Source organism: Rhinopithecus bieti, unplaced genomic scaffold, assembly GCF_001698545.2.
Source record: "Rhinopithecus bieti isolate Rb0 unplaced genomic scaffold, ASM169854v2 scaffold_7580, whole genome shotgun sequence".
NCBI lineage: Eukaryota > Metazoa > Chordata > Mammalia > Primates > Cercopithecidae > Rhinopithecus > Rhinopithecus bieti.
This window is the reverse complement of record NW_016805470.1, coordinates 591,864-615,530: the sequence shown is the minus strand read 5'-3', so window position 1 is coordinate 615,530 and position 23,667 is coordinate 591,864. Positions and strand designations below refer to the sequence as shown.

The 23,667-nt window shown below is 44.6% G+C and overlaps 1 protein-coding gene across 2 annotated transcripts in view; it reads right to left on the bottom strand.

Moving 5' to 3' along the window:
• The window catches only part of TGM3 (transglutaminase 3), a 133,512-nt gene that overhangs the window by 75,931 nt on the left and 33,914 nt on the right, over positions 1-23,667 (bottom strand). For both annotated transcript variants that reach the window (XM_017872540.1, XM_017872541.1), the window contains exons 2-3: positions 12,981-13,147; positions 10,229-10,340 (exon numbers count right to left, since the gene is read on the bottom strand). In XM_017872540.1, coding sequence (XP_017728029.1) covers positions 10,229-10,292 — 64 coding nt within the window. In that variant the 5' untranslated portion in view covers positions 10,293-10,340; positions 12,981-13,147. The remainder of the gene's footprint in view (positions 1-10,228; positions 10,341-12,980; positions 13,148-23,667) is intronic.

The following is a 23,667-nucleotide window of genomic DNA, read 5'->3' as shown; positions in this document are numbered from 1 at the left end:
TTTTGCTTTCCATTTGCTTGGTAGATCTCCCTCCATCCCTTTATTTTGAGCCTATGTATGTCTTTGCGTGTGAGATGGGTCTCCTGAATACAGCACATCGATGGGTCTTGACTCTTTATCCAATTTGCCAGTCTGTGTCTTTTAATTGGGGCATTTAGCCCCAATTAAATTAATATTGTTATGTGTGAATTTGATCCTGTCATTACGATGTTCTCTGGTTATTTTGCCCCGTTAATTAATGCAGTTTCTTCATAGCATCAATGGTCTTTACAATTTGGCATGTTTTTGCAGTGGCTGATACTGGTTGTTTCTTTCCATGTTTGGTGCTTCCTTCAGGATCTCTTGTAAGGCAGGCCTGGTGGTGACAAAATCTCTCAGCATTTGCTTCTCAGGAAAGGATTTTATTTCTCCTTCATTTATGAAACTTAGTTTGGCTGGATATGAAATTCTGGGTTGAAAATTATTTTCTTTAAGAATGTTGAATATTGGCCCCCACTCTCTTCTGGCTTGTAGAGTTTCTGCCAAGAGATCCACTGTTAGTCTGATGGGCTTCCCTTTGTGGGTAATTCAACCTTTCTCTCTGACTGCCCTTAACACTTTTTCTTTCATTTCAACCTTGGTGAATCTGACAATTACGTGTCTTGGGGTTGCTCTTCTCGAGGAGTATCTTTGTGGTGTTCTCTGTATTTTCTGAATTTGAATGTTGGCCTGCCTTGCTAGGTTGGGGAAATTCTCCTGGATAATATCCTGAAGAGTGTTTTGCAACTTGGTTCCATTCTCCCCATCACTTTCAGGTACACCAATCAAACGCAGACTTGGTTTTTTCACATAGTCTCATATTTATTGGAGGCTTTGTTCTTTTATTTTTACTCTTTTTTCTCTAACCGTGTCTTCTCACTTTATTTCATTAATTTGATCTTCAATCACTGATACCCTTTCTTCCACTTGATCCAATTGGTTACTGAAGCTTGTGCATGTGTCATGAAGTTGTCGTGCCACGGTTTTCAGCTCCGTCAGGTCATTTAAGGTCTTCTCTACACTGTTCATTCTAGTTAGCCATGCATCTAATCTTTTTTCAAGGTTTTTAGCTTTCTTGCAATGGGTTTGAACATCCTCCTTTAGCTCGGAGAAGTTTGTTATTTAACAACCTTCTGAAGCCTACTTCTGTCAACTCATCAAAGTCATTCTCCATCCAGCTTTGTTCCATTGCTGGCAAGGAGCTGCAATCCTTTGGAGAAGAGGTGCTCTGGTTTTTAGAATTTTCAGCTTTTCTGCTCTGATTTCTCCCCATCTTCGTGGTTTTATCTACCTTTGGTCTTTGATGTTGGTGACCTACAGATGGGGTTTTGGTGTAGATGACCTTTTTGTTGATGTTGATGCTATTCTTTTCTGTTTGTTAGCTTTCCTTCTAATATTCAGGTCCCTCCGCTGCAGGTCTGTTGGAGTTTGCTGGAGTTCTACTCCAGACCCTGTTCCCCTGGGTATCACCTGTGGAGGCTGCAGAACAGCAAATATTGCAGAACAGCAAATACTGCTGCCTGATCCTTACTCTGGAAGCTTCGTCCCAGAGGGGCAGCTGCTTATATGAGGTGTCTGTCAGTCCCTACTGGGAGGTGTATCCCAGTTAGGTTACATGGGGGTCAGGGACCCACTTGAGGAGGCAGTCTGTCCCTTCTCAGAGCTCAAATGCCATGCTGGGAGAACCACTGTTCTCTTCAGAGCTGTTAGATAGGGATGTTTAAGTCTGCAGAAGTTGTCTGCTGCCTTTTGTTCAGCTATGCCCTGCCCACAGTGGTGAAGTCTAGAGGCAGTAGGCCTTGTTGAGCTGTGGTGGGCTCTGCCCAGTTCGAGCTTCCCGGCCACTTTGTTTACCTACTCAAGCCTCAGCAATATCCAACGCCCCTTCCCCAGCCAGGCTGCCGCCTCACAGATCGATCTCAGACTGCTGTGCTAGCAGTGAAGCAAGGCTCCGTGGGCATGGGGCCCACCAAGCCAGGCACGGGAGAGAATCATCTTGTCTGCCAGTTGCTAAGACCTTGGGAAAAGCACAGTATTTGGGCAGGGAGTGTCCCGTTTTTCCAGGTAACCTGTCATGGCTTCCCTTGGCTAGGAAAGGGAAATCCCCCAACCCCTTGCACTGCCCGGGTGAGGCAACACCCCGCTCTGCTTCAGCTCACCCTCCATGGACTGCACCCACTGTCCAACCAGTCCCTATGAGTTGAACCAGGTACCTCAGTTGGAAATGCAGAAATCACCTATCTTCAACATTGATAACACTGGGAACTGCAGACCAGAGCTGTTCGTATTCAGCCATCTTGGAATGCCCCTAATTATTTTTTAAATTAAGTATTAATTACAAATTTTTGTGTCTAAAATGTGTCTAAAATAAGTTAATACTTAATTTTAAAATAATTGATAATTATTAATATTTTATATTATATAAATATTGTATTTATATAATAATTTACATAACATAAACATATTACACTATAATAATATTTTATAATAATTTTAAATAATTAAAATAATACTTAATTTAAAAATAATTAATACTATTCATTCTGCATTCCTTTTGCTACCTCGACCTCCCAGGTTCAAGCGAATCACCTGCCTCAGCCTCCCAAGTAGCTGGGATTACAGGCCCCCGCCATGATCCCCAACTAACTTTTTTGTATTTTCAGTAGAGACAGAGTTTCAACATGTTGGTCAGGCTGGTCTCGAACTCCTGACCTCAGGTGGTCCACCCACCTTGCCCTCCCAAAATGCTGGAATTACAGGCATGAGCCACTGTGCCCAGCCTTGCAAACTGAGTATCTTGATACTTTTCTATGTTTTTTATTGTCATTGTTGTTGAGACAAAGTCTCACTCTATCATCCAGGCTGGAGTGCAGTGGTGCAACTTCGGCTCACTGCAAACTCTGCGTCCCGGGTTCAAGTAATTTTCCTGCCTCAGCCTCCCAAAGTGCTGGGATTACAGTCGTGAGCCATCGCGCCTGACCTCCATGGCTTATTTTTAACTATTTTGCCATTTCTAATTTGATTGCATTGTAGTTAAAGATCATGGGCTAGCTGAACNTATATAAATATTGTATTTATATAATAATTTACATAACAAAAACATATTACACTATAATAATATTTTATAATAATTTTAAATAATTAAAATAATACTTAATTTAAAATAATTAATACTATTCATTCTGCATTCCTTTTGCTACCTCGACCTCCCAGGTTCAAGCGAATCACCTGCCTCAGCCTCCCAAGTAGCTGGGATTACAGGCCCCGCCATGATCCCCAACTAACTTTTTTGTATTTTCAGTAGAGACAGAGTTTCAACATGTTGGTCAGGCTGGTCTCGAACTCCTGACCTCAGGTGGTCCACCCACCTTGCCCTCCCAAAATGCTGGAATTACAGGCATGAGCCACTGTGCCCAGCCTTGCAAACTGAGTATCTTGATACTTTTCTATGTTTTTTATTGTCATTGTTGTTGAGACAAAGTCTCACTCTATCATCCAGGCTGGAGTGCAGTGGTGCAACTTCGGCTCACTGCAAACTCTGCGTCCCGGGTTCAAGTAATTTTCCTGCCTCAGCCTCCCAAAGTGCTGGGATTACAGTCGTGAGCCATCGCGCCTGACCTCCATGGCTTATTTTTAACTATTTTGCCATTTCTAATTTGATTGCATTGTAGTTAAAGATCATGGGCTAGCTGAACAATAGTTATTTTGTCTAAGGACAGGAAAGACGTGTGGCTGTCTGTACAGAGCACTGCAGAATCATGGACTATCAGATCATCGCTACCTCCTCTGGCTGATGAACTCCAGGCTCAAAGACGGTATCCTCTAAGGTTTCCTGGACTCCCTCTCCTGCTTTAGTTGCTCTCTTTACTTCACAGCCTGCTAGTGCTGTCCAGCAGTTTGCCACTAGGCTGTGCTGCTCCAGGGCAAGGGCCTGGTCTTGACCTTCCCAGGGGCTCCCCAATCCCTGAGAGGGCATAGGCCCTCCAAAGGTCAGCTGAGCACAGGATCGGTGTGGGAAGAATGCGCACAGGCCAATGTGTTCACGTGAATTTGATTATAGTTCAGGGAACTTTGTTGTCATTTGTTAAAAACCAAATGTACAAGGTAGGTTTGGAAACCAAAGACAAGGCCTGTGGGGAGTGGTGGCTCACACCTGTAATCCCAGCACTTTGGGAGGCCAAGGCAGGCCAATTGCTTGAGCTCAGGAGTTTGAAACCAGCCAGGGTAACCTGGCAAAACTGTGTCTCTACAAAATATACAAGAATTAACTGGGTGTGGTGTTGCACACCCAGCTACTCAGGAGGCTGAAGCGAGAGGATCACTTGAGCCTGGGAAGTTGAGGCTGCAGTGAGCCTACCTCGCACCTCTGCACTCTAGCCTGGGCGACAGAGTAAGACCCTGTCTCAAAACAAACAAACAAACAAACAAAGCAATGCAAGGCCTTCAAAGAGAAAGGAAATAACATAAGTCCTTAGGAAATCCTGGCAACTCTAGAACTCTAATGGTGGTTTTCCCTTTCATCTCAAATTTGCAGCCATGATTTGTCTCCTTGTACCACAGCAAACTCTATTTTAGTTACAAGAAAATTTCTAAAACGAATTGATTTTTCTAAAAGCCAATTCACAGACCAATATTCTGAATTAGGACAGATCCTTCACAAGTTTCCACAATCTACTCTGATTCACTGGAAATAAATTACCTTGAGCACACGTGCCCTTCTACCTGGGAGCTACTGTATCTGTTAGAATCCACCAGCACTGCCGGGAAAGCCTAGGGAGCTCCGGCAAAGCTCACTTCCCGTCTCTCTAAGTCGCTGCTCAAAACCCCACTGAAAAAGTCAGGCTGGCCTCATGCTTAAGCCTGGACATGATTAGATCTACTGTGATGTCTTCCAGGTCAGAGTCAAGTGGTTAGGCTGGGCACAGTGGCTCACCCCTCTAATCCCAGCACTTTGGGAGGCTGAGACAGGCAGATAGCTTGAGCTCAGGTGTTCAAGACCAACCTGGGAAACATGGCAAAACTTCATCTCTACAAAAAGTACAAACATTAGCCATGGTGGCATGCGTCTGTAGTCCCAGCTACTCGGAAGGCTGAGGTGGAAGGATCTCTTGAGCCTAGGAGGTCGAGGCTGCAGTGAGCTGTGAGAGTGCCACTACACTCCAGCCTGGACAACACAGCAAGACCCTGTCTCAAAAAAAAACAAAAACAAAAACAAAACAAAACAAAAAAAACAAGTAGAGTCAAGTGGTCACAAGAGAAGCTTGCTAAAATGGCATGATGGTAATTATCCATTGCCAAACTAAAACCATCTAATTGTCATTAATATTCCTGGCTTGTGATAGTGAAACAGCTGAGATTAAGTAGGGAGTGAATAAGCTACATAATAATAATAACCCCTCCCTTAAGTCTGTATATAGCAGGCAGGTGTGATAAAAGCCTTACTTTGGGAGGACTATTTATCATCCATTTCTCACTTTAATCCAGAAAGTATTTTCAAATTCTGAGTCCTTGCTTAGTCATCAAGCGCATGAATGTCGATGAGGTCAATCTCTCTAAACCCCGGCTTCCTCTTTTACAAAATGGAGACAGTTCCACCTATTTCCCAAGTTTATAGGGAGACTGAGAGAGATCACAGATAGAGATATCAGCGATAGGGAAGATTCCTTCAGTAACCACTGTGCTTGTCAAATGAGGGCCTCTGATTCTCTTATTGTAATGATGAGGAAGTTTTCCATCCTAGCCCCTTGACACTAGTCCCTTGAATGAAAATAATCTATGAACTTTCTAGCCAGCATCATATTGACACCAAATGAAATAATGAATGGATAAGGGTGTTGGGCCATATAAAGCAGTGTAATGACATCACCACCTCCCTCCTTTCACATCCACACACCCCTTTCTACCTGGATAATTCAAACCTGTCCTACACAACTCAATGCTATCTCCCCCAGGAAGTCTTCCTGGAGTGCCCAGCCTCAGCTTTCAGGACCGTCTGGGTTCCCAGAGCCTCTCACACGACACTGTGATTGCATGTTTGCTCATCTGCCGCCTCCTCTGGTCTGGAGGCTAAAGGGCAAAGTCTGCGTCTTTCCTGTTGGCATCCTGTGGTGGGGTGTGGTTTCTGGCACAGGGTGGGCATGCAGTAAGTGCTTGTTGACAGATACTGATGACCTTGAAGGTATTGTTGAGAGCGGAAGGCTCTAAGGCTGGGCGTGGTGGCTAATGCCTGTAATCCTAGCACTTTGGGAGGCTGAGGCAGGCAGATTGTTTCAGCCCAGGAGTTCGAGACTAGCCCTTGCAACACGGCAAAACTCCATCTCTACTAAAAATACAAAAAAATTTAGCTGGGCATGGTGGCATGTGCCTGTACTTCCAGCTAACCAGGAGGCTGAGGCAGGAGGATTGCTTGAACCTGAGATGTGGAGGCTGCAGTGAGCTGAGATTGCATCACTGCACACCAGCCTGGGTGACAGAATGAGACCCTCTCTCAAAAAAAAAAAAAAAAAAAAAAAAAAAAAAAAAAAAAAAAAAACAAAAAAAACAAGAGGAGAGGGCTCTCTCTCATGAAGTATGGCTTTTGCAGAGTCTTCCCCCATCTCTTGTTTGTTTGTTTTTAGAGACAAGGGTCTTGCTCTGCTGCCCAGGCTGTAATGCAATGCCCTGATCGTAGTTCACCATAACCCCCAATTCCTGGGCTCAAGCGATCCCCTTACCTCAGCTTCCTGAGTAGCTGGGACTATAGGTGCTCACTGCCGTGCCTGGCTAATTTTTTATTATTTTTGTGGAGATGCGGTCTCGCTGTGTTGCCCAAGCCAGTCTGGAACTTGTGGGTCAAAAGGTCCTCCCACCTCGGCCTCCCAAAGTGCTGGGAGGAGCCAAGAGATGGCAGGTGCTTTGAAGGCACTGAAGGAGACAGGCTCGCAGATGGAAAAGGCGAGAACTCTTGCTTCTTTCCCCACCTACTTTTTTCCTGTGGCACCAGGAACACATTGTAGAGACTGAGTCAGGATTAGTTCTCAGCTGACTGTGCGCTTCCCTCCCTGCTCTGGAATATCTGGCTCTTCCCTGGGCTGATTTCTCCTCCACAGAGGCCCCCAGTCATTCTCACTGGCTTCCTGTGGTAACACACATCTTGGTGATCTCCCAGCATCCTCCAAGACAGTGGTTCTCAAACCTCACTACACACTGGGATCACTGGTACGCATTCCAAGAGATTTCTCTGCAGCCCTGCTACAAGAATTCTGATTTGATCAATGTGTTGTGGGGCCCGTGCCCGCCCCAACTTACATAGGCCACAGCTGGGACCACTTTAGAGGAGTCTGACATATCACTTAGAAATCAAACCAAATGGCCTTCAGAATGCCTCTAGCCTGTTACGTATTTAAGCACGTTCCCTGCTCCCCAGACACGTAGATTTTAGAAATTATGCTGAAATGGCTTTTAGAGGTCATCTGACCCAACCTCTTCACTCAAGGATTGGGAAAGTGGGTCCCAGAGAAGTATGTGACCTGGCAGGACCAGGACTTGAACCCAGGTCTCCTAACCCTGGGTTAGGAGGTGAGTGCTTCCTTCATTAACCCAGGTTGCCTTTTGGGATAGTGCAGAGCTTTAGGGGATTAGGTAGGGGAGATTCTTAACATTGCTTTCAAATGAACTACTGAAGCTCAGAATAAATCTCCATTAACCACTGCAGAAGCCCATGGCTCCAGAAAGCACAGTCGTGCACCTTGGCCAAAGCTGTTCATGGCTGTTGTCCAGACACTTATAAACAGAAAAATACTGGAATTGGTGGAATTAGGAAGGTATCAATCAGGGCTGGTGTTGAGCCCCAGCTCTACCATTTACAAGTTGATTGACCTGCAACAATTTACTTCTGTGAGCTTCAGTTATCTCATCTGGACAACTGAGTAGATGGTGGCACCGTGAGGATGACACAGCCCAAGACAAAACCTGGGCGTCATCCTGGATCCCTCTAACTCCCCACCCCTCAGAGCCATCAGTCACCACGTCCTGATGGTTTCTAACTCCTAAATCCATGTCTTCAGTGCATCCATTTCTCTCTGTTTCTCCTGACATTGTCCTGGCTTAGCTGCTATTCTCACTGCTGTGAATCACTGCCGTTCCCAGCTCATCTCCCTCCTCTAGTCCTGCCCACTCCAGCATGCTCTCCACACTGAAACCAAAGTTTCCCTTAGAATTGGGACATCAGAAATTTTTTGTAATCTACCCATCTGACAAAGGGCTAATATCCAGAAGCTGTGAAGAACTTAAACAAATTTACAAGAAAAAATCAAACAACCCCATCAAAAAGTGGGCAAAGGATATGAACAGACACTTTTCAAAAGAAGACATTTATGCAGCCAACAGACACATGAAAAAATGCTCATCATAACTAGCCATTAGAGAAATGCAAATCAAAACCACAATGAGATACCATTTCACACCAGTTAGAATGGCAATCATTAAAAAGTCAGGAAACAACAGGTGCTGGAGAGGATGTGGAGAAATAGGAACACTTTTACACTGTTGGTGGACTGTAAACTAGTTCAGCTATTGTGGAAGCCTCTCAAGGAATCTAGAAATAGAAAATACCATTGACCCAGTCATCCCATTACTTGGTATACCACCAAAAGGAATATAAATCATGCTGCTAATAAAGACACATGCACATTATGTTATGCAGCACTATTCACGATAAGCAAAGACTTGGAACCAACTCAAATGTCCCAATCAATGAATAGAATGGATTAAAAAATAATGGCACATATATACCATGGATACTATGTAGCCATAAAAGGATGAGTCATGTCCTTTGAGGACATGATGAAGCTGGAACCACATTCTGAGCAAACTATCACAAAGACAGAAAAACCAAACACCACATGTTCTCCATTCATAGGTGGAACTGAACAATGAGAACACTTGGACACAGGGCGGGGGAACACCACACACTGGCCTGTCAAGGGTGGGGGAGGGGAGGGAATAGCATTAGGAGATATACCGTGAATGAAACTGATATGAGTTAATGGGTGCAGCACACCCACATGGCACATGTGTACATATGTAACAAACCTTCACATTGCACATGTGTACCCTAGAACTTAAAGTATAATAAAAAAAAATTGAGGTATATGCTTAAAATGTAATACAATGCATTTTATTATTTATAAGTGAATCCTCATTAAAGTTGACTTTAAAATAAACGGCATGCACATTCAAATGTGAAAAAAAGAATTGGGACATCTGGCTGGGGGTGGTGGTTCACACCTGTAATCTGAGCATTTTGGGAGGCTGAGGCCTAAGATCACTTGAGGCCAGGAGTTTGAGACCAGACAGGGCAACATATGGAGACCCATCTCTATGAAAATAAAAAATAAAAAATTAGCCAGGCATGGTGATGCGTGCCTGCAGTCCTACCTACTCAGGAGGCTGAGGACAGAGGATCAATTGAGCCCAGGAGGTTGAGGCTGTAGTGAGCCATGATCACACCCTGCACTCCAGACTGTGCAGCAGAGAGACCCTGTCTTTAAAAAATAAAAATAAAAATAAAAATAAAAAAGGCCAGGTGTGGTGGCTCACGCCTGTAATCTCAGCACTTTGGGAGGCCAAGGTGGGCAGATCACCTGAGGTCAGGAGTTAGAGTCTGGCCAACATGGTGAAACCCCGTCTCTACTAAAAATACAAAAACTGGCCAGGCATGGTGGCAGGCCATTGTAATCCCAGCTACTCGGGAGGCTGAGGCAGGAGAATTGCTTGAACCCAGGAGGCAGAGGTTGCAATGAGCCAAGATCGTGCTGTTACACTCCAGCCTGGGTGACAAGAGTGAAACTCTTGTCTCAAAAAATAATAATGATAATAATCATAAAGAAAAATAAAAACAAAAAAGAATAAGGACATCTCATCCTATCATCCCATCACTTAAAACCTTCCAATGCCCTCCACCTTGAATCTCCATCTTAGGTGAAATGTAAACGTCTAACCAGGTGCTCTGGAGTCTTGAACCTGCCTACCCCTCTGGTCTCATTTCTCATCTTCCCTACCCACCCACCTCTATCCTCACATCCCATTCTCTGCTCACTCCAAGGCCTGAAAGCTTCTTCAGGAAGCCCTCCCTGACTTTTCCCAGCCTGAGGCAGGACCCACTGCAGGTCTCCCAAAGCATTCTGAGCTTCTATTATAACCACAGAAGGCATGATAATTGCCTGCTTACCTGACTCTCCTCCGTAAAAGCACCACAGGGCAGAGACCACCTTGATCCTGAACCTGATCTTCATTGTGCCCCCAGGGTCAAGTACTGTGCCAGGCAAAATGGTTCGCACTTCCTTAAAAAGAAAAAAAAATAGACCAAACCTGTAAAATGATGTGATACTGATTTAATAAGATAATTACACAGAGGAAATGAGGAAGCACATACACAAACCCTGCACGGTGTCTGACATGCGTAAGTGATCAATAATCTGCTTTGCCTCATCCCCGTTTCCCTTGCAGTTCCTAGATTCTATGATCTGGGTTCTAGTTCAAGTTTTGCTTCTAACCAGTAATTTGGTTTTTCTAGTTCTGTATTTCCTTTCCATTAATTTGACAATATGGGCCAGGCACGCAGTGGCTCACACCTGTAATCCCAGCACTCTGGGAGGCTGAGACAGGAGGACTGCTTTAGCTCAGGAGTTTGAGACCAGCCTGAGCAACATAGTGAGACCCCATCTCTATTAAAAATATATATACACACAAAACTTGACAATATGATCCTAATGAGCTAAAAATTATATATATTTAGGAGTCTGTACGCCTTTTCCCCTTTCTCCTTCCCTGTTAACCTCCTCTCCCTCTAAGGATCAGGAATCAGGAAGGACATAGCCCTTCCATAGCTCTTCCCTTGCTGTGGGACAATTAAGGAATCAGAGAGACCAAGGGGTTGAGGAGGAATTATTTAATTACTTAGGTGCATCGACCCAGTCAGATTAACATCCAAAGGACTGAGCCCCAAACAAAGAGTCAAGCTACCTTTTAAGCATTTCATGGGGCGGGGAGAGATCTGTTCAGGGAGAAGCATATTACAGAAGTGAGAAAAAAGACGGTTATTCAATTCAGACATGCATTACATTATTTTTTACTTTCCAAGGAACAACATGTTTTATGACTTGAGATTATCTGTCCAGTGACCTTGCAGCTGCACAGCTAGAGAAACAGTCTTCACAATGCCTGGGGAAGGGAGAGATAAGGCTCACTAGCCACAGAGAGAAAAAACAGCATTAATTTTAAAGACTTGCCAGCCCTTTCTCTTTCCTTTCTGGGGGATAATGGTTTTCTTACATTTACAAACTGACGGTTTTTTGCTTATTACAGTCTTAATTCTGTTAATTGTCCCCCTGTTCCACCCCAGGGCCTTCTCAGTTCCTTTCATTTGGGGGACCACTGAACAGAGTTGCTGAAAAAAAAAAAATATTATATATATATATTTTGAGATGGAGTCTCACTCTGTCACCCAGGCTGTAGTGCAGTGGCTCTATCTTGGCTCACTGCAACCTCCGCCTCCCAGGTTTAAGCGATTCTCCTAACTCACCCTCCTGAGTAGCTGGGATTACTGGCACCTGCCACCATGCCCAGCTAATTTTTTTGTATTTTTAGTAGAGATGGGGTTTCACCGTGTTAGCCAAGATGGTCTCAAATTCCTGACCTTGTGATCTGCCCACCTGGGCCTCCCAAAGTGCTGGGATTACAGGTGTGAGCCACCGCACCTGGCCAGAGAAGATTTTATTTTATTCATATTCCCAAGTCCAAAGAAATTATTCCTGAGGTCAGGACTGCTCCCTTAAAGGGCATATAATGTACAACTCCTGGATCTTGGTGTATGAAAGCCCTGGGGACTTCAAGTATCTCTGTGTTTTCCAAGGCTGAGCCCTGCCCAAGTGGTGACAGGACACATTTTGCCCACACCCTGTGCCTTGCCACTCTGCAGTCACCTCGCGTGCAGGGAGGGTGAGTGGTGGAGGAGAGGGCAGGACAGGACAGATCGACTGCAAGGGAAGCTGAGGAAAGATGCGTGCACACGCCCTTGCTGGTACTGTCATGCTGCTGTGGCTGCCAGCTAGGGGCCTGGGCCCCCCGGGCAAGCAGCAGGAAGGAAGAAGGAGACAGGAGACCTTAGCCTTCCCATGCCAGGCATTCTTCCTCTTTCAGTTCCTCTTCATTCCTCCACCCTAGCTTAACTTAAGAGTTCCAAGACTGCCCCAGAGTAGTTCTTGAGTCTACACTGGAACCACGAAGTGACACAGAAGCAGGAAAGGGGTTAGCCACCAACTCTGGGTATGGCAGGGAGAGCAGCCGTCACATCCTTGGGCATCCTACCAAGAAAGTGCATTCCAGGGTCTCTTTATACACAAAGACTCTGGGGCCCATGATCCCATTGTCAAATGTGTACTACTGTAAAACAAAGACATTTGTAAATTCAATATGAATATGCCTGTCAGTTGCTTCAGGAAACACAGAGTTCCTCAGGCTCTTTCTGCTTAGAAGCAACACAACTCAATTTGGTCTTTTACTGAGCAACTCATTTATACAAGCCTCCCTCTCACCATCCCCAACAAAAAGAAACAAGCCAAGCCTGTCTTCCCAGGAGTTTACCACATATCTCAGGAGACGAGACATGTGTACAAATAGTCCAAGAGAGAATGAGGTAAATGCTACAACCCAATCCAGGACAGAAGTAATAGGAAAAGACTGACTCTGGCTGGAAAGATCAGAAAGGTTTCATGAAAGAGAAGATTGACTCTGGCTGGAAAGATCAGAAAGGTTTCATGAAGGAGACCGCAGCTGAGATGGACCCTGAAGGAAGAACAGAATTTTGATAGTCAACGTTTTCTCACTGACTCTATTGATGGACGCTGCGTTAGCTTGACTTAGAGAAAACCTGTCTGGGTTCCAGTAAAGTGTTTTTAGTCTCTGCTGCTGTTTTTGGATACCTTGGTAAAAGGATCTGATAAGGCTGGGTGGCCTTATCTCTCCAGGCCTTGGTTTCCTCTTCTTGGTGTGTGAGATCGAACTCGGCTGTATGCCTGGCTCCTCCTTCTCTATTTTGTTCTCATTAGTGGTAGAAACAGAATCCAAAGCTAAAGACACAGGACGTGCCCTGCAAAAGAATTTATTATTAGGGTATTCACAGTTCTCCAAGGCTCCTTCTAGGACGTTAATCCTAGATGTGATTTCATCATCTCCTACGTCTCCAATACGTTTTTCTGAAAGAAGAAAGAATAAAGAAGCTGTAGGCTGGTGCTGTAGCTCACGCCTGTAATCCCACACAAAAAAAACAGGCACAAGAATGTTCATAGCAATACTTTTTATAATAACCAAAGACTGGAAACAATCCACATTTCCATCAACATATGAATGGATTAAAACATTATTGTTTATTTATGGAACTAGAATACCACCCAACAATGAGTAAATTTAATGGATATTTAAAATGAAAAAAGAGGCCAGGTACAGTGGTTCATGCCTGTAATCCCAGCACTTTGGGAGACCAAGGCAGGCAGATCACCTGAGGTCAGGAGTTCAAGACCAGCCTGGCCAACATGGTGAAACCCCGTCTCTACTAAAACTATAAAAATTAGCCAGGTGTGGTGGCGGGCACCTCTAAACCCAGCTACTTGGGAGGCTGAGGCAGGAGAATCGCTTGAACCTGGGAGGAGGAGGCTGCAGTGAGCCAAGATTGTGCCACTGCACTCTAGCCTGGGTGACAGAGTGAGACTCGTCTGCAAAATAAAATAAAATAAAATAAAATTACAAAAAGAGCCCGGGTGCCGTGGCTAACACCTGTAATCCCAGCACTTTGGGAGGCTGAGGTGGGTGGATCACGAGGTCAGGAGTTCAAGACCAATCTGGTCAACATAGTGAAACCCCGTCTTTACTAAAAATACAAAAATTTAGCCGGGTGTGGTGGCAGGCACCTCTAATCCCAGCTATTTGCGAGGCTGAGGCAGGAGAATCGCTTGAACCCGGGAGGCAGAGATTGCAGTGACCCGAGATGGTGCCAGCCTGGGCGACAGAGTAAGCCTCTGTCTAAAAAAAAAGAGAATGAACAAAGTTGCACAACATCATGGATGAATTTCACATAGATCATAATGAAAAAAGAAGCCAAACAAAAAAGAGAAGATGCTACATGATTTCATTCATATGAAGTTCAAGAACAGGCAAAACAAATTATGGAGTTTGAAGTCACAACAGTGGTTACCCTTGTGAAATGATCCCCACAGGGTTGACAACAATTACCTGCCAGGCACTGGCCAGAAATATACTTATAACTAAGCATTAGTCAGGCTACGCTTTGGCCCACTTTCTTCTTGCTAAAGTTCACGTACTGCTAGATACTGACCATTTGCATCTTTATTGTTCCTATCAATAGGAATTCTGACATTAGCATCATAAGACTGGTTAAGAATCATTTCCCCATTGCATCCTTATTGTTCCTATAGACAGGATCTCTGACATTAGAATCATATGGCTTTTGTTTGAGGATCACCTAAGATGCTTTTCAGACCCTGAATTCCAGCAACCTGTTTGAAGACCCCTACAGAGGAATGGGGTCAGCATGAGACTACAGCTTCTTCATCTCCCTGCCCATGGCTTGACCCTGCACTCCACAGTCAATCAGCAGTCTCCAAACTTTGGCCCACTCCCAAACCCTTAAAAATCATAACTCCTCAAGGAGAGGAAGTTGAGGTTTCCTCCTATCTCCTCATTTGGTGACCCTATGATTAAACCTCTTTCTCTGCTGCAACCCAGTGTCTCTCGGTGTAGATTGACTTGCTGTGTGCATTGGGCAATGAACCTATTGCAATCACACTTGGGGAGATGAATTAATGACTGGAAGGGGACACAAGGAAGGACACTAGGGATCTTGAATTTTTTTTTTATCTAGTTGATAGTTAACTAATATGTTCACTTTGTGTACATTTATTGAGCCATATACTAATGATTGTGCACTTTTCTGGATGTATGTTATACTTCAATAAAATCTACATTTAAAAAAAGCAAATCAGAACCTGTTTTGGCTCCATAGCTACATTTCAAATAATAGGAAAACAATTTATGGCAAGTGAGAGAGAAGGGTGTTCCTGTTCTCTCATTCTCTCTGTTGAGATACAAATCATATTATTGATTGCACTGTAAATTACAAATGATAAAATTCACCAATTTCAAGTGCAGAATTCAATGAGTTTTAAGAAACATGTAGTAGGCTGGACGCAATGGATAATACCTGTAATCCCAGCATTTTGGGAAGCCAAGGTAGGCAGATCATTGAGGCCAGGAGTTTGAGATCAGCATGGCCAACATGGCAAAACCCCATCTCTACTAAAAATACACACACACACAAAACTTAGCCAGGCATGGTGGCGCATGCCTGTAGTCCCAGCTACTCAGGAGGCTGAGGCACGAGAATTGCTTGAACTCGGGAGGTGGAGGTTGCAGTGAGCCGAGATCAGGCCACTGCACTCCAGCCTGGGTGACAGAACAAGACTCTCTCAAAATGTATGTATATATAGTAATGTAGTAGTACACCCCCCACTCCAGTGATGCTAAACAGTATTTCCATTACTCTAAAGAGTTCCCTTGTTCTTTATAGCCAATCCTCTCCCCACCCTGTGGCCACCACTGATCTGCTTTAGAAATTTCACAATAGTTTTGTCTTCTCTAGAATTTCATATAAATGGAGCCATAGAATCTTGTCTTTAAAATTATTTTATTTAAACATTTCAATGTACGGTAGGTCACAACTAGGTTGAACTGAATGTGTCACAAGGCATTTGTCCCCCAACACCACTCTACCCACCTTGGCAAAACACACAGGCTCTTTACTGAATGTCCTCTTTTAAAGCCAAATTGGCTGGTGGGAAGCTGTATATCCTAATACCAAAGAAAGACTGTATAAGAGATGCGGTATATCCTATGCAGTCCCAGAAGACAGAGTAAAGACCTGGGGGCTGTAGCACAGAAGGCCATCTGCAGCTTAATGGAAGCGAGGTTATTCCAAATGCTGGAGTTTATCAACCCCTAGAATGTGCTGCACCTGCAGTAAGTCAGTTCCCTGTCCACAGTGGACAAACAGAAAGGTGAACTGTCTAACTACCAATGTCTAACTATCAAGGTGTCAGAGAAGGGACCCAGGCAGGACACTCGACTCAATGGCTTCTGATGTCTATTCCAAATCTAATATCATATTGTAGTTAATTGAGCTCTAAAGCAAATCACATTTTTTTAAAAAAATTTGAGGCAGAGTCTTGCTGTGTTGCATAGGCGGGAGTGCAGTGGCACAATCTTGGCTCACTGCAACCTCTGCCTCCTGGGCTAAGCGATTCTCCCCTCTCAGCCTTCTGGGTAGCTAGAATGACAGGCATCTGCCACCACACCTGGTTAATTTTTGTATTTTTAATAGAGATGGGGTTTTACCATGTTAGCCAGGCTGGTCTTGAACTTCTGACCTCAAGTGATCCACCTACCTCAGCCTCCCAAAGTACTGAGATTACAGGTGTGAACCACTGCACCCAGCTGCAAATCACAAATATTTTTTATATCAAGTAGAATAAAGCAAAACACTACATTGGCCAAAGCATACACTTTGCAGCAACACTAGAACATCCCACTACCAGAAAGGGATATAACTCGAGATGAGAGACTCTATGAAAGGGCAACAAAAACACATGAAACCCAATGAGAACGACTAGAAGATAATGAGCCTATTTTTTTTCCTCATCAATTTTATAAACGGCTTCCAGGCTGTGAAATTAAAGAAGACATAGGAGAGATGTTTTTTCTTAATTTTAAAAAATATCATCCACAGACTCAGCAGGTGAAAGAGATGTTTTTTGAGGCAACTTCTCAGTGTTCACTAGACTCTAACCTCCTCTCTCCAATTAACACAATGGGTCTGGCGAAGCCCATCCATTTCAATAAAATTCAGTGAACATTAGCTGGACCTTGAAGGTGCTCAGCTAGGCATTGCACAGAGTAGGGCATAAATGAGATACAGTATCTGCCTTTGAAGTAAATGAAGAATGTGCACAACCTCAGCCCAAAGCCAGGCTGGATAGCTGTCATGGAGAAAAGGTACAAACTCTCACAAGGGTAGAAGGGAGAGCACGACGGCCAGAGAACTTAAGGCTTGAAGGAGAATGAGCTGCTGGACCCTAAAGAACAGTCTGGGTTGGGTGCAGTGGTTCAAGTCTGTAATTCTAGCACTTAGGGAGGCCAAGGCAGGAGGATCACTTGAGCCCAGGAGTTTGAGACCAGCCGGGGCAACATAGTGAGACCCTGTCTTTACAAAAATAAAAAAATTAGTGTCCCTTGTGGTGGTGTGTGCCTGTAGTCCCAGCTGCTTGGGAGGCTGAGGTGGGAGGATCGCTTAAGCTCAGGAGTTCAAGGCAACAGTGAGCTATCATTGCACCACGGGACTCCAGCCTGGGAAACAGAGCAAGACCCTATCTCTAAACAAAAAGAACAGGCTGATTGTCCACAATGAGATGCAACAGCATGGCTTACTTTGGAGAATTTTCCAAAAGCCAGATCATTTGTTTGTCTTTTTTTAAAACAATCTGTTTTAAGAATAAATGTACTTAACTGGAGATTACCAGGAAATGTTGGCTTTCACCCATTTTCTTCAAGGGACACTCAGAATTTACTGAAAATAGCACAAGAACAAAATGAGGCCGGGTGCAGTGGCTTACACCTGTAATCTCAACACTTTGGGAGGCTGGGGCATGTGAATCACCTGAGGTCAGGAGTTCGAGACCAGCCTGGACAACATGGCAAAACCTCGTCTCTACTAAAAATACAAAAATTAGATGGGCATGGTGGCGGACATCTGCAATCCCCAGCTACTTGGGAGGTTGAGGCAGGAGAATCGCTTGAACTCAGGAGGCAGAGGCTGCAGTGAGTTGAATTGTACCACTGCACTCCAGCCTGGGCAACAAAGTGAGACTCTGTCTCAAAAAAATAAAAAATAAAAAATAAAAAATAAAAATAAAAGAACAAATGAGCTGGGATTCCAAAGAAATGGGTTCTGTTTCTGAGACTATGAAACTTTAGTTAGCTGGGCCTTGATTTCATCATCTGAAAAATAAGAGAGATGGTACTACATCAGTGATTTTCACTTGTGCTTCATGGAACCTCAAGAGTACGGGGAAGCAGGGTATGACCCCAGACCCACTAGGCTCACAGTGGCTCAATTTCTGAGTCTTCATTGGGCTTCTAAGTAAGGCTTCATTTTGAATAAAGAATTTTGCTACTTTAAAAAGTTAAAATAGGCTGGGTGTAGTGGCTTATGCCTATAATCCCAACACTTTGGGAGGCTAAGGCAGGGGGATTGCATGAACCCAGGAATTTGAAACCAGTCTGGGCAGCATAGCCAGATCCCATCTCTGAAAAAAAAAAAAATAGAGAGAGAGAGAGAGAGAGAGAGAGAGAGAGAGAGAGAAGGACAGAGAGAGAGAGAGAAAGAGAAAGAAAGAAAGAGAAAGAAAGAAAGAAAAAAAAGAAAGAGAAAAAAGAAAAAGAAAAAAGAAAGAAAGAAAGAAAGAAAAGAAAGAAAGAAAGAAAGAAAGAAAGAAAGAAAGAAAGAAAGAAAGAAAGAAAGAAAGAGAAAGAGAGAAAGAAAAAAGTTAAAACATAGGGTTTGCAGCCAGATGCATTGGCTCATGGCTGTAATCCCACACTCTGGGAGGCCAAGGCAGGTGGATCACCTGAGGTCAGTAGTTTGAGACCAGCCTGGCCAATATGGTGAAACCCAGTCTCTACTAAACAATACAAACATTAGCTGGGCCTGGTGGTGCATACCTGTAATCCCAGCTACTCGGGAGGCTGAGGCTGGAGAACCACTTGAACCTGGGAGGCAGAGGTTGCAGTGAGCTGAGGCCATGCCACTGCACTCCAGCCTGGGCGACAGAGCGAGACTCCATCTCAAAAAACAAAAACAAAAACATAGGGTTTGCTAAATACGTTGGTGGGGTTGTCTTGCATCCAGACTCTGGGACTAGAATGACCTCCTCAAAGTACAAGTTCAGGACATTCCATGATTTTGTGTATTTATTTTTACTTCCTATGACATTATTATACAATAATTTGTTTTCTCTACAATGTTTTTAAAATCCTCAGACAATGTTTTCTTCTTTTCCTTTTCAGCCTCACTCTTTTTTAATGTTATTTTTCTCTTTTCTTCTCTATTTTCCCGTTCACTTTCCTTTCTTTTTAGATATGTGGTAGAAGGCTCGGTGCGGTGGCTCATGCCTGTAATCCCAGCACTTTGGGAGGCTGAGACAGGCAGATAACTTCAGCTCAGGAGTTTGAAACCAGCCTGGCCAACGTGGTGAAGCCCTTTCTCTACTAAAAATACAAAATATTATCTGGGCATGTTGGTGCACATGTGCAATCCCAGCTACTGGGGAGGCTGAGGCACAAGAACCCGGGAGACGGAGGTTGTAGGGAGCCGAGATCAAGCCTCTTCACTCCAGCCTGGACAACAGAGTGAGACCCTGTCTCAACAACGACAACAAAAAAAAGATGTGTGTAGAAAAGAGTTAACATATCATGCTGGAGATTGTTAACGTTAGAAAGCCCTACTGGTAAGGTTGGCCCTGGGCTGATCTCTGGGAACTTAAGATTTTGGAAGGGTTTCCACTATTTTCTAAGTGATAACAGTGACTCACTGCGCTAAACTGTTTAGTTTATTCGGAACACCTGCTTTCCTTCTGGGAGTCTGGAAATTCTGGTATGTGCCAGGCAGAGGTGCCTACATGACTGATCAGATAAAAGCCTTGGAACCCCAGGCTCAGACAAGCTTCTCTGGAAGGCAACGTTTCACAGATGTTGTTACAGTTTGTTGCTGGAGGAATTAAGTGCATCCTTATGTGACTCCGCTGGGAGAAAACTGGAAGTTTGCACCTGGTTTCCTCCAAACTTTGGCCTATGCATCTTTTCCCTTTGCTGATTTTGCTTTGTATCCTTTGACTGTCATAAATCATAGCTGTGAGTTCAATGACATGATGAGTCCTGGGAGTCCTCCTAGTGAGCCACTGAACCTGAGGTGGTCCTGGGAACCCCCGGCACAGAGCATCATAAGTGGACCTCACTAGAAGGACCTTGGCTCTGAAATATGGTGAAAGTGCTGTTTGAGAAAAGGAAGGATGAAGGAGCAGAAGATCTGTGGATATGAATGATGTGAAACCCCAGCTGAGTTACCACTTGTCTGTTGCAAGAGGTAAAAGTTACTGATGAAATTTGAAAATGATCACTCCAATCCCAGAAGAATTGGCTTGCTGGACATCCTGGCTGTTTTGACAGCGCTGACTAAAGTGAGGGGAAAAATGTTCAGTCTGCTCAATGTCTTTCATTTTGTTCTATCCTCCAGGTGAAAGGAAAAAGGACCCCAGCCATCCCAAAAGTTTAGCTTTGGGCCAAAGATGGTAAATATTTACCAGCCTGGCCAACATGGGGAAACCCTGTCTCTACTAAAAATACAAAACTTAGCTGCGTGTGGTGGTGCACACCTGTAGTCCCAGCTACTCCGGAGGCTGAGGCAGGAGAATGGCTCGAACCCAGGAGGTGGAGGTTGCAGTGAGCCGAGACTGTGAAACTGCACTCCAGCCTGGGTGACAGAGTGAGACTCCATCTCAAAAGAAAAAAACAAAACAAAACAATTACATCACTCTCTTCTCCAGGTGGGAGGAAAAGAAAGCAATTCCCAGAAGCAACACTTAGATACAGCAGAGAGGAAGCAGATGGGGTGGCGGGGGTGGGGGGGCAGTGCGGCCATTTCTGTACACCTTTCCCTTCTTGCACGCCAGCCAGCCAGAGCTCCTGGCAGCTGTAAATGATGAATTTACTGCTAACGGTTTGAGTAAATATGCAACAAGAAAAAGTTTATTATTTTTGATGGCTTTCTATTTGTAGCTATTGCATCTAGATGTATAGTAAGAATGGATGAGAAGTATTATAGGCTTTGTAATTTCATAAATGCTAGAGTGATCATCCCAATTGGGAAAAGCTGCAAAAAAAATACATATATATATATATATATTTATGGGACACAACTTTCTTGGTTTTTGCTACTGGTGAGCAAATCAAACTGTTTTGAGTATTAGAAATAGAGTAAGTCCCCATAGTGAGGATTTTTACTACCATGTTTGTCGATCAGAGCCCCTAGGAAAAGGCAATCAACAGGAAAAGAGAGTCACTCACCAGATAAAACAACTTTCGGAATTTTAAAAGCAGGCTTTAATTGCTAAGGAGCTCCTATAAATCATATCAGATGTTGTGAAATCTGATCCTTACAGGATGATAATTTTCCAGCCTGCTGTGGGTCAACTTGGACTCTAAGAATGGCATGGAGATAAAGGGTTTAGGAAAGCCTTGCTTATTATTCGGACTTGGAACACAGCGATTTGGCCCTCCAGCGTCTTGCCTTTTTTGCAGTCAAAGAAATACCCTTGGTTTTTGTGGAATCTTGCATCCTCTGCCCCTAATTGCTTAGGCTCCATGGAGCTGAAACCTGATGCTGTCTGCCATGGGCTGGTTCAGCCTCTACTCCAGCTGTGGTGAGCTGAAAGGAGGCACAGGCTTGACTTTGACTCCGGGATTGGCATAGATACTGGACACCTCTTTGCGGCCCTGAATTATGAGAACATTCTGGCTGGATCATCTGGATCCCATACAAATGTCCACAGGAAATGGCTTATACTCTGTTGGGACCATCTGAAATTAGGTGGCAGATAGGCTCTGTATTTCTTATACAGAGACCACTGGCAGTCTGACTTGGGATTACTGCTGAAAGCTGCAGGTCAGGGAGGGCATATCACAGGGACCAGGGCCCTTCGCTCACTCCTGATAGGAGGACCCTGTCATGCACGTCCGTGTGAAGACACCACCAAACAGGCTTTGTGTGAGCAACATGGCTGTTTATTTCACCTGGGTGCAGGCGGGCTGAGTCCGAAAAGAGAGTCAGCGAAGGGAGATAAGGGTGGGGTCGTTTTATAGGATTTGGGTAGGTAAAGGAAAATTACAGTCAAAGGGGGGTTGTTCTCTGGCGGGCAGGAGTCGGGGTCACAAGGTACTCAGTGGGGAGCTTTTGAGCCAGGATGTGCTAGGAAAAGGAATTTCACAAGACAATATCATCACTTAAGGCAAGGACCGGCCATTTTCACTTCTTTTGTGGTGGAATGTCATCAGTTAAGGCGGGGGCAGGGCATTTTCACTTCTTTCATGATTCGTCAGTTACTTCAGGCCATCTGGGCGTATACGTGCAAGTCACAGGGGATGCGATGGCTTGGCTTGGGCTCAGAGGCCTGACAGACCCTGGATGCCCTCTTGGAGATCCCTCACTGCTGGTGATTGGTGTGTTCAACTTGCAGGACTAGTTGCAGTTTGCAACAGTGGACCGATAGCCTGGCTCCATGCCTCTCTGACCTGGGACACACACCTTAGTGAGGCATTTTGGTTACTAAGTGCAACTGTGCCTGGTAGGTGAGTGATCTTTTCCAGGCTGCTCAGGATAAAAGGGATGGGAGGTTATATAAACCCATTTTGAAACTTTTTGAAAATTCAGGATTCCATCCTTGACCCATTCCTGAACATGATGTATCTTTCTGGTGAAGTTCTATAAAAATGTTTTTGGATGAAAATGCTTTTGTCCCTCTTGCATACAACCCTTCCAGGTGAGAGGTCTGGATGACAGCAGGGGATGGTTTTTAAAATGTAAAATTATGATGGCTGAATGTGGCACACCGATTTTGAAACAACAGAGAGATGACAGAAACCCTAGTACCCTGGGAGGTGCAGGGGGGCAGTGAGGGCTTTAATGTCCTTTGCCTTTCAGAACTGCTTCTGGAAGCTCTCCTTTCTTCCTGAAGGGAAAACTCCAGGTGCTGCCTTTCCCAATTCTGGGAGAGCTCTGAACTCTGACACGCTGAGCAGCAGGGGACGACCCAGCTCCTCCACTTCCTGCACAGAACACCCCCAGAGGTCCTGCACACTCACGAAGCAGGCGAGCTCACGTCACAGACAAGCAAACCGTTGGTAACTGACAGCCTCAGGCCGTCCCTCTGAAACCAAGGACTGACTCATTTAATTGGATGAAACTGGAAGCCTAGGGTGGGAGCACTATGATGGGAGGTCACACTTGGGGCCTTGTCAACCTGTTCCGCTAATGTATGCAGCTTGGGGTGCCCCAGTAATTGTCAACTGTTTGTTTCCAGGGGTACAGCATGTGCCCTCTGGGGCTGGACTTCTTGTGTGTATTCTCCTGTGACGACACTGCCTTAGCCCTGGAAGGGATTCAGGTCAGCTTCAACTGACTGGACAGAGCTGCACTGTGTCTGAATTGCTGCCTTGGGCAAGGTAAAAAAGGTTCATAAAAAGACTTTAAAGTTTACCTTTAAAGATCTTTATGGCTGATGGGATTTGTTTTAACTGGCTAAGTACAGGGCTCCTAAAAGGCATATAACTGACAGGATCAGTACCGCAGGCTGGTCTCATCCTGCTGGTGGGTCCTAGTGATAATTTTGCTGTAAAAATGCCTGGTCCAGAAAAGAGTTGGCATAGCAGGCCTAAGACTGCCATTCTTAGAAAGGCCTGCTCACAAGTTTGGCTTTTTTGGCGGGGGGG